General features: G+C 60.2%; 8 protein-coding genes across 8 annotated transcripts; 5 read left to right on the top strand and 3 right to left on the bottom strand.

Moving 5' to 3' along the window:
* The first annotated feature begins 69 nt into the window (after positions 1–69).
* On the top strand, positions 70–2,087 carry SDRG_02091 (hypothetical protein). Its single transcript, XM_008607656.1, has one exon. It carries the CDS (start codon positions 108–110, stop codon positions 2,052–2,054), a length of 1,947 nt encoding a protein of 648 aa, XP_008605878.1. The 5' UTR covers positions 70–107; the 3' UTR covers positions 2,055–2,087.
* Positions 2,088–2,264: 177 nt separating this feature from the next.
* On the top strand, positions 2,265–3,322 carry SDRG_02090 (hypothetical protein). The gene has a single exon (XM_008607655.1). The coding sequence runs from the start codon at positions 2,282–2,284 to the stop codon at positions 3,284–3,286; it is 1,005 nt and encodes a 334-aa protein (XP_008605877.1). The 5' UTR covers positions 2,265–2,281; the 3' UTR covers positions 3,287–3,322.
* Positions 3,239–6,657, bottom strand: SDRG_02089 (hypothetical protein). The gene is made up of 2 exons (XM_008607654.1): positions 6,257–6,657; positions 3,239–6,208 (listed from the first exon to the last, which is right to left on the bottom strand). Exons 1-2 carry the CDS (start codon positions 6,640–6,642, stop codon positions 3,358–3,360), a joined length of 3,237 nt encoding a protein of 1,078 aa, XP_008605876.1. The 5' UTR covers positions 6,643–6,657; the 3' UTR covers positions 3,239–3,357.
* Positions 6,658–7,782: 1,125 nt separating this feature from the next.
* On the top strand, positions 7,783–8,871 carry SDRG_02088 (hypothetical protein). Its single transcript, XM_008607653.1, has one exon. It carries the CDS (start codon positions 7,857–7,859, stop codon positions 8,766–8,768), a length of 912 nt encoding a protein of 303 aa, XP_008605875.1. The 5' UTR covers positions 7,783–7,856; the 3' UTR covers positions 8,769–8,871.
* Positions 8,872–9,605: 734 nt separating this feature from the next.
* On the top strand, positions 9,606–10,555 carry SDRG_02087 (hypothetical protein; the record flags this gene model as incomplete). Its single annotated transcript, XM_008607652.1, has 5 exons — positions 9,606–10,026; positions 10,072–10,188; positions 10,237–10,307; positions 10,354–10,401; positions 10,448–10,555. 5 exons carry the CDS (start codon positions 9,606–9,608, stop codon positions 10,553–10,555), a joined length of 765 nt encoding a protein of 254 aa, XP_008605874.1.
* A 50-nt stretch (positions 10,556–10,605) lies between these two features.
* On the bottom strand, positions 10,606–11,624 carry SDRG_02086 (hypothetical protein; the record flags this gene model as incomplete). Its single annotated transcript, XM_008607651.1, has 3 exons — positions 10,606–10,845; positions 10,894–11,122; positions 11,170–11,624. The coding sequence occupies 3 exons, from the start codon at positions 11,622–11,624 to the stop codon at positions 10,606–10,608; spliced, it is 924 nt and encodes a 307-aa protein (XP_008605873.1).
* A 331-nt stretch (positions 11,625–11,955) lies between these two features.
* On the top strand, positions 11,956–13,513 carry SDRG_02085 (hypothetical protein; the record flags this gene model as incomplete). Its single annotated transcript, XM_008607650.1, has 3 exons — positions 11,956–12,650; positions 12,696–12,975; positions 13,022–13,513. 3 exons carry the CDS (start codon positions 11,956–11,958, stop codon positions 13,511–13,513), a joined length of 1,467 nt encoding a protein of 488 aa, XP_008605872.1.
* On the bottom strand, positions 13,361–14,681 carry SDRG_02084 (hypothetical protein). Its single transcript, XM_008607649.1, has 8 exons — positions 14,433–14,681; positions 14,297–14,387; positions 14,186–14,251; positions 14,051–14,139; positions 13,949–13,993; positions 13,845–13,894; positions 13,713–13,800; positions 13,361–13,667 (listed from the first exon to the last, which is right to left on the bottom strand). The coding sequence occupies exons 1-8, from the start codon at positions 14,637–14,639 to the stop codon at positions 13,575–13,577; spliced, it is 729 nt and encodes a 242-aa protein (XP_008605871.1). The 5' UTR covers positions 14,640–14,681; the 3' UTR covers positions 13,361–13,574.
* Positions 14,682–15,525: the final 844 nt, after the last annotated feature.

The raw sequence follows: 15,525 nt of genomic DNA, 5'->3' as shown, positions 1-15,525 counted from the left end.
ATCGCCTTGACATCGTTCAGACCTCGGTTGTTGTATTCCATACAAACATCAAGTACTTTGACATGATGGCCCATGCACAAAGTTCGACGGTCCATTTGCGAGCCGGTATGGACGTCGACGGGGTGCCCGGGACCGGTAGCGACGAGGTAGCAGCAAGGCGACAGCCGATGCAAGAGCTTCCGCGCAGCGCAGCCACGGCCATTGCGCTCGAAGCTGCATCGGCCCCAACGACGACAACTCGCAAGCGGGGTCGCCCACGACGCGAGCTAGCACCTTCACCGCCCAAAAAGAAGCGTGGTCGCCCACAGCGCGTGCTGCCGGCGCAGGAGATGCCTGTCGCATCAGCATATTCAAGGTTCTCGGACGATGACGCAAGCGCGATGGCTGGACGACCCACGCTCACAATTCCGCTTAAGCCTCAATATGGGTATCTCGCCACGAACCGGCGGCGAAAGACAACGAGCCCAAGCGCCGATAAGCCGCGACAACCAAGCGCAGGCGCGCAGCTAATCGAAACCGCGCTGCAAGAGCAACCTACAGAGCGCCGATACCCCGCGAGGTCCAGAGCGGCTCCGCTTGGAGTCTCGGCACTCCATACCTCGCCTCAAAGCAAGAAAGGTCGAGGGCGAGGCCGCCCACCACGCAAACAGGCGGGACCAGAGGCTACGCCGACCGCAGAAATCGATGACGCACAAGCATCGCTAGCGGAGCCTCCACGCGACGAGCCGAGTTCAACTTCCTACGCCGACGCGTCGCGCCTTGCCGCGCTCGAGAAGCGACTTCGCGATCTTGACCGCTACAACGCGTACCTCGAGTCGCGTATCACTGAGCTCGAGGCACAAGTTGCTGCGGCGACGAGAGGCCAAATCGAGCGGCCGAGCGCCCGCGATATGGCCATGCCACAGCCGGCCTCTGCCACGTATGTGCCGCCGTCCGGTGCGGCCCTCGTGCCTGCTTTTCCGTCGGTGCAGTTCGCTTCAACGCCAATCGCATCGGCAGAGCCAGCACGCGCCACTTCGATACGTCCGGCAAGTGGGGTGCCGCCACCAGCATTGCGCACGACCCTTGGTGTTCCCGGGAGTCATTTGATGCCGGCGAACCTCTTGCCGTGGCTGAGTCTCCCGCCGACCATGTATGTGAGCGCCGACTTTCTCATGGAGGCGACGGCCAATCTCATCAAGCCATGGAGCGTCGCCATGGGCATACTGCCGCAAGCGACGCGCCAAGCGCGGTTGGAGGCGTTGCCGCGCATGCTCACGTTTGTTGTGGACGGCAAGTCATTTGATCTTCCTACGAGCACGCTCTTGGAGCACGAGGCAAGCTACTTTCACACGGTCGTGCTGCACCAGCCGTACGCGATCGACAAGACGGGCGCGGCAGTGTTTGCACTGCAGGTGCATTTGTCGCCAGCGCTTTTTGGCCGGATCACCAAGTACCTCTTGTACAAGCACCTCGACACGCGCGACTTGTCGGCGACCAACATGACGCTGCTTCACTGCACGCTCAAGTTTTGGTGCATCAAGTGGTTTGAGCGGTCGCCGACCCTCTTTACGTTTGATGGCACGCTCTCGTCGGCCAAGATTGCGCTCCTCAACAACAACAAGGCGGCCTCGCTTCTGTACGAAAATGACCTCGACTTTGAATGGGCGTACGGTGCGAACGCCGTCACACGCTTCTCTGTCGTACTCGGCGACATTGGTGGTCGCGTGCTTGTGGGGCTGGGACCCCGCGAGCCGTCTCTCGAGCCCGGCAATTTTGCTGGTTGGTTCATCCACGTCCAAGCCTTTCAGAAAGCGTACCTCGTCCATACGACCAAAGCATTCGACTACATGGAGCAACGCCCCGTGACGTTTGAGCGCGGCGACCTCCTCACGGTCCTTCTGGACCGAGACACGCTGTGGCTGCGCTTTTTTCGCAACCAAATGGAACTTGACGTCGCGTTTCGCCTCGAACCACGCCACGTGCGACAGCCGTTGTTCCCGTCGATTGGGCTCCGCCCCAGCATCGACGTGCTCCGTGTCCAGCACGGCTGCCACGTGACGTTTTACGGCTAAAACCTTTCACAATACATTTATTTCAATACTCGATGACTGAAAGAACTAATACATATGGGTGTTGACCTGTATAAAAGGATGCGCTGCCACAAGCCATGTATCCATACCGAGGCGGTGCTTTTGACCATATTGCATATTACTTGGATCCACTATGTGACATACAATCGATGGGACGATTTCTCTGTGGCACACTTTTGCACGACCATGGGTCAATAAATTATTGACCCATGGCACGACGCACGACCGACAGCATGGCCCCGACGGACCGTGCGCCACGCGGGACCAAGCGCACTCGGCGCGCTTCCTCTGTATCGGTAACAAGCTCGTTTGAAGAGCGCCTCGCGCTGCTCGAAGAACGATCTCGCGCGATGGACGCCCGGCTACAACGCGTCGAGGCGGCGTGGCTTGGCGGCGCCGACGTGTCGCTTTTCGACCAGCTCCCGCTGCAGCTGCGCTTTGTGTTGAATGATCGCTCGACCTTGGACGTGCCCACGAGCATGCTGCAAAAGTTTCCCAAATGCGACCTCTACGAAGCCATTTTGTCCGAGCCCTTCTCGATCGCGCCCGATGGCGCCGCCGTCGTGCACATAAGCAACCGCACGCCGCACCGCATTTACGTCCGAGCGATCAATGTCCTCTTGTACCACGTATTGAATGTGCGCGGCGTCATTTCTCGCGAGGTCCGCTGGATCCTCGACAAGCTCGCCACGTGGGACGTGCCGGTGGGGTACATGCAGACCGAGGGCTCGGCGCTATGGTCCCAACGGCTCTCGAGCCGCTACTTCAACATGAGCGCCGACAAGCGCACGCTTATTTCGACGCCGTCCCAAGGCAACGAATATGCCTTCGAGCACGCGATCGTCCACGGCCGCATGGACCACGTGGCCATGCGGCTCGTCAAGGTGGAAGGCAGCATCGCGGTCGGCTTTACGCCGTGTCCGACAAAGCGACAATCGAGCTACGACGGGTGGTTTGTGCATGTTGCACGGGGTCCGCACAGCGCCAGCTTTGGGCCGAGTGGGTGCCACATCACGTGTCTCCACGGGGACATGCTCACGCTTGTGCTGGACCGGAGCAAGAAGACGATCCGCGTCTTGCTCAACCAGCACGATCTTGGCGTCGCCTTTGTTCTCGACAGCACCGAGAAGCTCCAAGTCGCACCGGTCGTGGCCTACCATAGATGTCCACGCGACACGGTGCACTTGCCATGTCAGATTAGTTTGTACTCGTAACATTAGTCGTCATAACTTTGAATGTTTTATCGTCGTGCAATGAAAGTGTGTGACGAGCATAGCAGAACGCACTACTTTTTCTTGGGTGGCCCAAAGAGCGACGCCTCGTCGTCCGACCACCCCTCCGAGTCCGAATCGTCGGCCTTGAAGAGCCGGGCGGCCGGTGGCGGCGGCGGTGCTACACCGGCGGGCTTGGCCGTGGCCGGTGCTGCGCCAAAGAGACTGGTGGTCGCTGGCGCCGCAGCACTGGCGTTACCGAAAAGGCTCGAGGTCGCCGGCGCCGGTGGGTTAGCTGGTGCAGCACCAAAAAGCGACGCACCTCCAGCCGTCGGCAACGGAGGACCCGACGACGGCGCCGAGCCGAAGAGGGAAGAGCCCGCAGCCGTCGGCAAAGCCGGACTTGCCGACGCGCCAAATAGGGACGCCGTGCTCGACGACGGAGCCGCACCGAAGAGGGAAGAGTTGCTGGCAGCGGGAGCCGGTGGGCCCGACGTTGAAATCGAGCCAAAGAGAGACGAGCTTGTCGCAGTTGGGAGCGATGGGCCAGTAGACGGTGCCGAACCAAAGAGGGACGACCCGGCGGCCGTCGGCAGCGGCGGACTCGACGATGGCGCCGCCCCGAAAAGCGAACTCGACGAGGACGATGCGCCAAAGAGGCTAGCTTGCGCCGGCGCAGCAGTCAACGGTTGACCAAAGAGACTTGTGTTGCTGGGCTGGACTACCATTGCGGGCTGTGGAGACGCCGCAGGCTGTAGGGGCGCCGCCGCTTGAAGGGAAGCCGCCGGTTGCAGAGAGGCAGCAGAGTAGAGCGACGCAGCAGGCTGAAGCGACGCTACGGGTTGCAGTGTCGCTGCCGACGGCGCCCCAAAGAGGCTTGCCTGGGGCGCGGGCGCCGCCATGGGCTGGCCAAACAAATTCGACGTGGAGGCCGTGGACGGAGCGGGCGTAGGTTTGGGTTGCAGACTCGAGGACGCGCGTCCGAAGAGCCCACCACCATTGCTATCGTCGTCGCTCCACTCGTCGTCGCTCTCCTGTTTCGGGGGCACAACCGCTTTGGGCGGCTGCGCGATCGGCTTGGGCACAATGACGGCTGGCGCAGCCACCACCGGTGGTGCGACGACCGGCGCCGGCTTCTTGTTGGACGACCCAAAGAGGCCGCTGGCCGTCGACTCGTTATCGCTGTCGTCGCCAAAGAGCGTACTCGACGTCTTGGGCTCGGGCGCAAACAAGTTTTTGCGCGACGACGGCCGCTGCGGCGTCCCAAAGAGACTCGCGCTTGACGCACTCGCGTCGACCTCGTCGGATTTAAATAAACTGTGCAGTCGCGTCTGCGGCGCGATCGTCGTCGTCGTCGTCGTTGTTGTCGTCTCGGTGATTGTGACCATCGTAGGCTTGGCCGGCGGCGGCTTGCCAAAGAGGCCACCATCGTCATCACTGTCGTCATCAGAGCCGCCAAATAGGTTGGACGCTTTCGACGGCGCCCTCGTCGCCACAGGCGCGACCACGGGAGGCTGCGAGACCACAGGAGGCTGCGAGACCACAGGAGGCTGCGAGACCACTGGGGGCTGCGAGACCACTGGGGGCTGTGGCGCGACAGGTTTTGGTGGCGGTACCGCAATCGAGGGTGTCGGCGCCGCCTTGGGCGCCCCAAACAAGCCACCGCCGTCGTCGTCGCTGTCATCACTGTCGTTGCCAAAGAGGGTGTTTGGCTTGGCGGCCGGTGTCATTCGTGGCGGCACCGGAGCCATCGGGGCCGCCGGTTTCGTGTCCATCGGAGCTGCCGCATTTGTCGGCTTGCTTTTCGGTGCGCCAAATAAGCCACCATGGTCGTCGTCGTCGCTGTCGCTGTCAAACATGGCCGGTTTTTTTGGCGCGGCAGGGGGTGCCGACACGGGCGGTGCCGCGACGGGCGCAGCCGGCGTCGATTTGGCTGCCGGGCGGCCAAAGAGGCCCATCGAGTCATCGTCGTCGTCACTGGTGTCGCCAAAGAGTCGCTTCGATTGCTGCGGCGGCGGCAGGGACGGCGCTGCCGTTGGTGCGGGGACAACCGGCGCCTTGGGCTGCGCACGCGAGGACCCAAACAAGCTCGACTCCGAGTCGGAATCCACGTCGAACGCTGGTTTCGTGGCCGGCGGAAGGGACGCCTTTCGAGACATGTTGACAGTTGACTGGCAGCCAAAAAGGCCGCTGCTCGTCGATTCGGCGTCGCTGTCGCTTTCGCCAAACAGCGCTTGGCCGGTCGACGCTGGCTTGGGTTGCTGCCGGGCTGCGGCCGAGGCCTTGAGCTCGCTGAAGAGGTCGTTCACGGGCGGGCGGGCCGTAGGTGCAGCTGGCGGTGGCGCCGCACGACCGTCAAACAAGTCACCAGTCTTTGTTTCTTGGGCGGCAAAGAGCGACGAGTGGTGTCCATCGTGGCCCGACGCCTCGCTCTCGTCGTCGCTGTCCACGCCAAAGAGGCCACCGCGCTTGGGCGGCGCAGGCTTGGACGCCGTCGACGGCTTGAAGCCGAAAAGGTCTTCCGAGTCGTCCGAGTCGTCCGAGTCGTCGACGTGGGCAGCCGCTGGCTTTGGCGGCATCGGCGGCATTGGCGGTCGAGGGCGTGCACTGCTATCGTGCTGCACCTCGTCTTCGTCATCTTCCGATTCATCTTCGTCTGACCCGTCTTCTTCCGACTCGGACTCTTCCTCTTCCGACTCGTCCTCGCTCTCCGAGACGTCCGAGCTGCTGTACGCCTCGCTGCCGTCGTCGTCCGTGTCCGAGTCGGGCGCCGCGCCGAGGCCCAAGTACTCATCCTCGAGAAACTCCTTCGTGCCAATGACAAACGGCAATGGACGCTCGTTGTAAATGTCGACGACATCGTCGTCCTCGTCGTTGCCGACCGAGAAGAGCTTCATGGCGGTCATGCCCATCTCCAGCGCCGCCCTAATCGCATGTGCATCAGACACATGTAGTACATCGCAACGGGCGTACCGATACTGATCGACGACCTGGATGTCCTTCTTCTTGGCCGGCTCGTCCTTGGCCGGCTCGGGCTCGACCGGCTTGTCGTCGCTCGTCGGCTGCGCCGCTCCGTCCGCGTCCGCCGGTGCCACGACCACATCGTCTTCCTCTTCTTCGTACACGCGGTTCTCAATGAATTGGCTGTCGCTCAGCATTAAGAACTGGTTGATCGAGTTGTTGAGCCGCACGTCTGCGCGCTCCGCGTCCCGTCCGAGCTCCCAGATCGAGTTCTCGAGCGCCTTGGTCCGCGCGAGGAGCGTCTGCGAGAAGAGCTTGAGCTGGACGGCCAAGGCCGCGTCCTCCGCCAAGGTCCAGTCGGTCCCTTGATGGGGCGATAGCAGCTTCGCCCAGTCCATACCCGTCGTCGTCGTCCTCGTGGGGTCCAAACTTGTCTTTGATCGCCGGATCAGCCATCCGGATACGGTGCCGGATACGACACGCGAGCTTGCCCGCGCGCTTTCTCTACGCATGCTAGTCAACGGATCATGACACGCATCGAACCCGATATGGGGCGCCCTCCCAAGTCATACTAGTAGGAAGGCTGCTTTGTCAGCGAGGCCTTATACATTACAGAAGGCTACGCGACCAAGTCCAGCCACCAATACACTCGGCTCGCCGCGCCTTCTCGGATGATTTCGTGTTCTCGAATATACAAGTGTAGTCGGGTTCAAGTACAGTGGTGTTAGTCACCGTCGCTTCACCGGCCTTCGCTGACAGGACACCACAGTCGCGTCGTTTGACATCAAACAAAGAACCGAGTCGTCGCTGCATGCGATGCTGTTGGTGCTTTCTTGACAGGCTCCGCCAGGATGGCCCGAATTGGGTACCGTTGGACGACCGGTGCGGCAACCGCCAAAAGAACAGTATGGGCACAGCTTCAAGGTCGCGATGATGCGCACGCTATATGCATCGGCAGGCTAGAGACGTGGCTGCCGAGGTTAGCGCGGGACGCCGTCAGACCCGCGATCTTGGCGCGCGCGGCGTGTCCGACGCTTCGCAGGCGTATCATTCGATATCGAAGGGCGGGTTTTGATGGCCATCGGACGGCGGGATCCTTCGATTTCCGAACGCGGGCCTTTCACTTGCCAATCAGCGAATCTTCCGGACATGCCGAAGGTTATCACAGCGCCGGAAGGGGCGGCACCGCCGATATAAGGTTTGCAGAGGAACGGTGTTGTTACAGCGATGAGACATCGAACATTACGTTTTGAACAGGTTTTAAACACAAACCTTGCGGCTTGTAGTTGAGTGGCGTGAATGCAACAGAACACGTTGGGAAACCAACACAACGGCCGGACGTGGTGCGTACGGCGAATGTACACGTACAATCTCGCATGCATACTAAGAGCAAGTAGAGGCGTACATTCGAATGGACAATGTACGCACTGATGGGCGAGCGACGGTGGTCAAAGGCACCGAATCGAACGTATTGCCCATACAAAAGCTCTCTAAGTAATCTTCTACGTGTTTTATTGCCCAGTTTCCAAATCACTCACAAAAAAGCCATCAAGCACTCAACTGATTAGCGAACGCTTGAGACACGGACCACAGCGCATCACAGGAGACCAGCATGGACAAGCTCAAGACAACGACCAAGCTCACGCTGGACACGATCAACACGCGGCCCGTGAGCCCGACGCCAGCGACCGAGTTTACGACGCCGCCCCGACGCCCGAGCCCGACGCCGCCCGCGCACCCGAGCCAGCTGCAACTCAAAGTCTCGGGGACTACGTGCGATACATGGCGCGACGCTGCGCACATGCGCGCGCTCGAACCGTACATCTCGGTCGAGAAGAAGCTCACGGCACTCAAGATTCCGGCGGCATGCGAGACGCCACTCCACTACACACCGCCGCCGCCGTTCCCGGAAACGAGCCCGAGCGAGAACAAGATGATGGACGCCGACTTTGGGAAGCGCAAGAAGGGCACGCGACGAGGGACGCTCAACCCCGAGGCGAAGAACGTGTTAAAGGCGTGGATGTTCTCGCCCGAGCACTTTGCGCACCCGTACCCGAGCGAGGAAGAGAAGGAGGAGCTCGCGGCCGAGGCCGGCATCGAGGTCAAGCAGCTCTCCAACTGGTTTACGAACGCGCGGAAACGACTATGGCAGCCTGTGCTGCGGCAGTCGGGCGTCGAAGTCAAGAACTTTCTCTCGACAGGCCGTGGCGGGCCGCGCGGCGCGAAGCTCGATGTGCCGTCCAACATTACGTTCGTTGCGCCATCGTCACCGCCAACGTCACCGCGCAGTGCGTCTGTGGACGAAGACGACAGCTTCCGGTTCAACTCGGTGCCCGAAAAAGTGGTCAAGCGCATGAAGCGCGAGCCGACGGACGCCGAGGCGAGCGGCGACTCTGGCGATTCGGACACGTGGTCGGACGCACGCAAGGACGTGGTCGTCAAGAGTGGCTTTCGAGACCTCGAGATCCTCGCGGCCAAGTCGCTCCTCGGCCTCCATCGCGAGCGGGACCAACCCGTACACTAAAAAACAACTAGATAGACCCCACGGACGCCACGACCCTATTATAACTTTTAAGTCGGGATCCTTCCCGTCGATTATTATTACCACGACGACTACGTTCTTGCGAGGAGGCGCGCGATCCTTCGAATATCTGCGCCCCGGCGTGTCAACCTCATCCACCAACCATGTTGAAGCGCGTAATTTTATTCGATGACACGCATCGCTGAATTTTATTACCTCGCTTGGTCCGTGGTGCGTTCTCGAAATCCGGATACCGCGTTGACACGCAAACGGGCGGCCGCGATTGGCCCGTTCGTACGACCAATCCCACACCGACGATGGCCGCACGCCAAGGGCAAGCGCTTACGGGGGGTCGTTGCGAGCAGCCGCGTCCAACGGTACCGATGCATATAGATCTTAGTGTCTCCATGAAGCGCAGGACGCAGAAAACACGGCGTGGGCCTGGCTCTCGACGGCGGAGATCGCCACACTTTTGATGTGCATCAAGGCGGTCGACCTGTCCCACGGCGCCAATAAAATGCGCATCACTCTCTGGCTCGTTCCTGCTGCCTCCTAATAGGTGTATCGTCATCGCTGGCGCAACGAGCTGCGAGGCGACGCGTGGCACCGCGAGAGCGAACGTCGGCGTGTGAGGATGTCTACCTTTGTGCAAGCTGCGCGCTGCGATAGCCGCCAAGCGATGGTCGCATGGATTGTGTTGGTTGCGGCCAAGCAGAGATCCGGGCCGATTTGCCGACCTTCGATCGACGCCATCATCTTGTCCCAGGCTTCATGTCCTGATGTAGGACATTAGTGTTCGGATATGACCGAAAGTCCTATTTTCATCGGCGTCCAATCAAAATGCCAGCCATATTGGATCACAGCATGAAGGAGTTTGTGAGCGTCGCGGGCCTCCGGGTCGATGGCCGCCGGCCCAACGAAGTTCGCCGCGTCCGCGCCAAGTTCGGTCTCTTCCAGCGTGTTGACGGCTCTGCGTACGTCGAGCAGGGCCAGACCAAAGTCATGGCGGTCGTCTACGGCCCCAAGGAGCACACGGGGCGCAAGACCGCCGAGGAGGCGGCGGAGACCAAGGCGCGCGTTACGTGCGAGGTGACGCAGGCGCCGTTCGCGACGAGCGAGCGCAAGGTCACGCACAAGGCGGACCGCAAGAAGCTCGAGACATCGCTCGCGATTCTGCAGATTTTCGAGGCCAACATCTCAACTCATTTGTACCCGCGGTCCCAGATCGACATTTTTGTGCAAGTGCTCCACGCCGATGGCGGTACGTCGTTGCTGTGCGTCTGCAGCACTCATAGACGGCATCTAGGCGAGCTCGCGGCGTGTATCAACGCGGTCACGCTGGCGCTGGTCGATGCTGGCATTGCCATGAAGGACTTTGTCGTGGCCTGCTCGGCCGGCTACATTCAGCAAACGCTTCTCTGCGGTACACGATGCTTGTCCGACGCCGCGATAGCTCACGCCCGTACGATAGACTTGAACCAAACCGAGCAAAACGCCCGGTGCCCCGACCTTGCGGTCGCCTTGACCCCGCGCAACGACAAGGTATCCCATATCCTCCTGCATCCATGCACTCATCGCCATCTCGTAGCTCACGCTCGTGCAAATGGAATGCAAACTGCCGCTCGAGATTTTCGAAGTACGTTGTTGCGATGCATATGGCGAAGTCTTATACTGCGACATAGTCGCTCATGACGACAGCGATGGAAGGCTGTACGCAGATCTACGAGATTCTCCAAAACGAAGTCCAGGAAAATACGTGGCGCCGCCTCATTTCGCGCGAAACGTCGTAAGCACGTAAAGAGCCGCCGATTGTATATAGATATATGAGGAAGGTGGCGACTTAGAGTTGTACTCGCACCGACTTGGTGATGGTGTTTTGCCGTGGCTTGCGCGTCACGAGCACCTTGATCGTGTCGTGCGCGTAGAGGACTTGCTTGACATTGGTTTCCTGCGGCGTATGGTTGCAGCAGTCGCGGCATTGGCACTTGGGGCCGCACGGCACGCCGGCTTGGTAGCAGTCGCAGTACTTTTTTGAGCACTTGGACTTTTTACAGCGACACGTGATCGCGTTCGCACCGACCTAAGAGTGTGGCCGTGAGCTATGGATCGACATGACGCCGACGCGTACGTTTGGAACGAGCGGAATAAACTGGTGGCGGATCGAGGCCGACGGCGCGGGCCCGAGCTTCCCATGGCTCATGGTCGCCGGCGCCGTCGAGGATCGGAAGGCGTGGATGTTGTTTTTCAAATGGGCTGTAATCGCGCTGAGGCGATCGGTCGATGTTCGTGTGTTCATACAGCTCGTACAGCCGCATTGCGGTGTACAAAAGCCTTTTGTGAGAAAGCATCGGCAATACCTATGCAACCGCATGAGCTCCACAGCGTACGAGTACACAGATCGTACAGCTTGAGACAGCCCGTCTTGCACCCGCAGCACGTCGTCGAGGCATGGCTCTCCTTGTGCAGCTGCTCAGCAAGCACTTCAATGTCTGCTTCCCGCGACTCGGGCCCGATGTCGGCTGCTGACAATGCCATGGCGGGCCGCTCGATCGCGACCGTCGAGATGGCAAGCACCGGGAGCTTGGCCGCCGGCAGCCCTTTCATGCCACGTTTCCGAGCCAAAAGCGCGTAGCACATGTCGAGCCAGGCTGCATTGACCTCGTCGGGGCGCTCGTCGTCGTCGTCGTCAATGGCGGGCTCGCTCACGGCAGGGCTCACCGGCGCGTCCTCGAGGCGCGGCCGCTTGGCCTGGTTGCTCACGTCGCTCACCGAGAGCGCGCTCAGGGGCGACCGCTTCGCAGGCTTGGCCTTCACCTCGGGCCCATCGACCTCGACTCGGACAGCGCTGCGGGCGCTCATCCTGCTCGCCGAATCGAAACTCCGCGGTCAAGTGCAGCTTTGAAATCCCGTATCCGGACAATTCGTGTATCCGGCGCGAAATTGGCGCCCATTCCAAAAAAGGCAAGCTCCAGCCGCGCGCTTGTGGGTTCAAGTCCTCCTGCCGACGGGATTCTCGCGTATTTACGGCGTCCTTTGGGCCTGTGCGAGTAGGTACTACGGGGATGCGCGCTCTAATATTTCAACTCGAGCTAAGGTCGAGACACTATTATTATGTGGCGAGCTATTTTGGGCCGATATATCGTCGTAACGACGGGCGTTAATAGTTGATCCGGGCGTTGCGACGAGGAGGATGGCCGACGGACCGGCGGACCCGCCGATAGCCATCACCAAGGTACACCGGCTGACGCCGCTGGACACGCAGTCGTCGTCGGTCAAGCGACGCAGCGTCATCACGTCGTTCCGGCGCGAGTCGGCGCCGCCCAGCGAGAACGCCACGAGTGCGCCGACGTCCAAGAAGGACCTCGCGTCGACGCGCATCGACCTCGTGCCCAAGCCCATGACATCAACCTTCCATATGAATTCAACCACGTCCAAGATCCTCCCGACGCTCGACCACGTTGATCGCCATCTGCGCACGAGCATCAAATACAAGGTACCATCCACGCGGGCAACGAGCCACAAGGAAAAGCGCGCGAGCATCTTGCACCGCGCCCAGAGCATGCGCATGCTGCAAGAGAAGGCGTCGTTCGTGAACCGGCGGCGGCAGATCTTCAAGCGCACGCGGCAATGCTTGCTCCTACTCCTCGCGACGTGCATCGTGGCCGGCATCGTGCTCATCTTTGTGTTTGGCAACACGAATTCACCGTCGCCCGTGTGTTGCGCCGGGGGCCAGCCCTTTATCGTGACGCTGCTCAGCGGCATCAAAGCCGTCGCCATGGCCATTGACCCCGACGGCATTATCTATATCGCCAGCGCTGCGACCAACCAGATCTACGTGCTGAACGACACGACGCTGCATGTCTTGGCTGGCACGGGCGACTACGGGTTCGTTACGCAATCTCAGGAGCTCTCGTCTGATCCATGCACTAGAGAGGTGAACGGCCCTATCGCCACCGCGCAATTCCGATACCCGTGCGGTATCGCCGTCGATCGCTTTGGCTCGGTGTACGTCGCGGACCGGGACAGCTTGGATGTACGCAAGATCGCGAACGGCCTCGTCACGACCCTCCTCAGCGAATCCTTGTCCGGTGGGGTTGTAGCCGGCGGGTTTGACGACAACATGGACGCGGCGCTCGCAAATGCTCCGATCTCGGTCGCTGTCGACCTCCATGGGGTGGTCTATGTTGGCTACGGCACATTCATCCAAGTCGTACGTCGACGACTTGTGTACTGTCATAGTCTGACAGCGCATGTAGATCCAGACGGATGGCAGCACGTTTGTGCTCGCTGGCAACATGCTGCGGGGGTACGCCGACGGTAACGGGGCCGGCGCGCGCTTCAACGGCATTCGATCCATGGCTGTCGATGCGCTCGCCAAGTATCTGTACGTGTGCGACTACTACAACCACGCGATCCGCCGCATCGAAATCGCCACAACCAACGTCGCGACGCTCCTCGCGACCGGCTTTTACCCCACGAGCGGTGGCGGCAACGTCACGAGCTTCATGGCGCCCTCCGGTATCTTCCTCGTCAACACGACGCTCTACGTTGTCGACACGTACTCGAATACGGTCGAGACGTTCGACCTCAATGGCACGCAACGCAATGTGTTTGGCAATGGCCTCTACGGTAACGCCGACGGTCTCAACGGATCGTTTGGCAACCCCGTCTCGCTGGTCGTCAACGGATCTGGTGCCGTCTACGTTGGCGACGTCGGCAACCTCCTGCTTCGGCTCGTAATTTATTAGACGCGAAATACAAGTTCGTCGTCGGCAAATTCTTCTCCGGCATCATGATACGGCGTCCATCTTAGTCGTGGGACTTGGACGCAAGGGCGACGATCGTGAAGCGCACCTCGCCAGCATCGCGCTGCATGAACGACTGGATCACGCGGCACGCATCCTGAGCCGAGCAACATGAGGAACCATAGAGCAAGTGCCAAGCTACCTCGAGAAGCGTCTCGCGCGATGACGGGCCGTGGTTGATCGCAAAGGCCTTGCGCCCGTCGAGCTCGTAGAGATGGCCGTCCACCGTGCTAGTCGGCATGTCAACGCCACATACACGTGACGTGGCGATTACCAAAAACACACAAAGTGCGTGTTGATCGGGTCGTCCACGTGTTCCAGTTGCTACGACATATGGGCAAAGGGGGTCGACAATGATGCGAGCAGAGGTGCATGTACCTCGGATTGCCCTTCCTGGGCTGCTGACGCATGTGTCTCTTCGAGCTACTCGGCAATATGGGCATTCTCGCGATAGGACAACGGTCATTGCACATGTACTACCTCGTCGTCGCCCTCGAGAATCACAGCAATCTCGTCAGGCGTCTTGGTGCGCGTCTTTTCAAAGAACGTCTGCAAGAAGCTGCCCGGTTCTAGAGGGACACTCGAGGGCAATGTCGAGACCGCCGACAGACGTACGGTAGGCCACGTAGTCGCCCACGTTGCCAAGCGCGTGCAAGATGCCGACAGTGCCACAGGCGTTGCCTACGTCGCGTTAGGAACCGGGATCCACATTGAGGAGTCGCGTACCGACGGTTTGCTTCATGTAGTAGACGTTGGGCGACACGACTTGGCCCGACACTTCGATGCGCTGCCGCTCCTCCTTGGCGTACGCCTCTGTCTAACGAAGCCATGATGAACCGCGCCATGCTACATACCCACGTACATGCGTCTTGATCGGGAAGAGCATGATGACGGCGAGGACGGGGCGGAGCACCATGTCGAGGGCCCAGTCTTCGGTGCTGTAGACGTCGCAGAACTCAAAGGCTGAGTCCGCAGGAAGGCCCATGCGCTTGGCGTACTCGTTCATGACCTGCGGGTTCGACTCGAGCGGGAACCAGCGCTTCGCCTTCGCATCGCCTGCGTCGCTCATGCTGGCAGGCAGTCAGATCTTATCAATACCAGTTGGCAGAACCGGCTACCGGCTACCGGCTAACCTTACGGCTCTTGAACCGGTTACAATCGAGAAGGCCAGAAATTCTCGACCAATCGCGCATCAAAGCGATGGGCAATGGTTCTCGCAACGGCAACTTGTCCCAAGCTTTCAAAGGCCAATCTGAAGGCGAGAAAATATAGTCGGCGCGTTCGATTGGTGGAAATAGATACGGGACATTTTCACCAATCAGAACACGCTGCATCCCTGGCGTGGCTTTTTCTCTGCAGTCGGAGATTTGCAACGTAGTCCCCAAGACGATAACCTAATGACGAATCCCTCTCTTGCCGCGCTAAGTTCATCACCTTAGGCCGGGTCTTCCTCGGCGACTACCAACTATGCGCCATTAAGCTCGGCGTCCTCTTCCCGATGCGTGGTATGTGGCCTGCATCTACTCGGTGACTGGCGTAGCAGCCAAGCCACCACCCGACTCTGCGTCGAGCGCCATGCGCGTCGACCGCCGACCATTAGAGCGCCAACCGTGTCGTAGTTTCGGTGGACAAGGGAGTCGGTCCCAGCTCGAAGCAGTCTGGAGCGACCGACAGCTGTCGACGGGCGCAGCTTCTGGCTTGTAGTACGTGCAAACGGCGTGTCGATATCAGTTGTCGTCGTCTTGGAATTCAACATTTAGCCGTGCGAATGCTACATGTGGGTCGTGGTAGTCAGGCCCTTCTTCAGTGCGTTCATGTGCTCCGCTCCGGTACCTCGGTCGTTTTCGTAGCCTACGGTCAGTCGGTCGGTGTTTCGTTGCTCCGGTGTCCAAGATGGTCGCGTACGTGCTTCGCTCCGGTACCTCGGTCGTGCTTGTAGTCGTTGTCGGTCGTGG

The sequence above is a fragment of the Saprolegnia diclina genome (genome assembly GCF_000281045.1).
Source record: "Saprolegnia diclina VS20 unplaced genomic scaffold supercont1.4, whole genome shotgun sequence".
Taxonomy (NCBI): domain Eukaryota; phylum Oomycota; class Saprolegniomycetes; order Saprolegniales; family Saprolegniaceae; genus Saprolegnia; species Saprolegnia diclina.
Note: the sequence above shows the minus strand (reverse complement) of the source record. Positions and strands in the feature narration are given on the sequence as shown.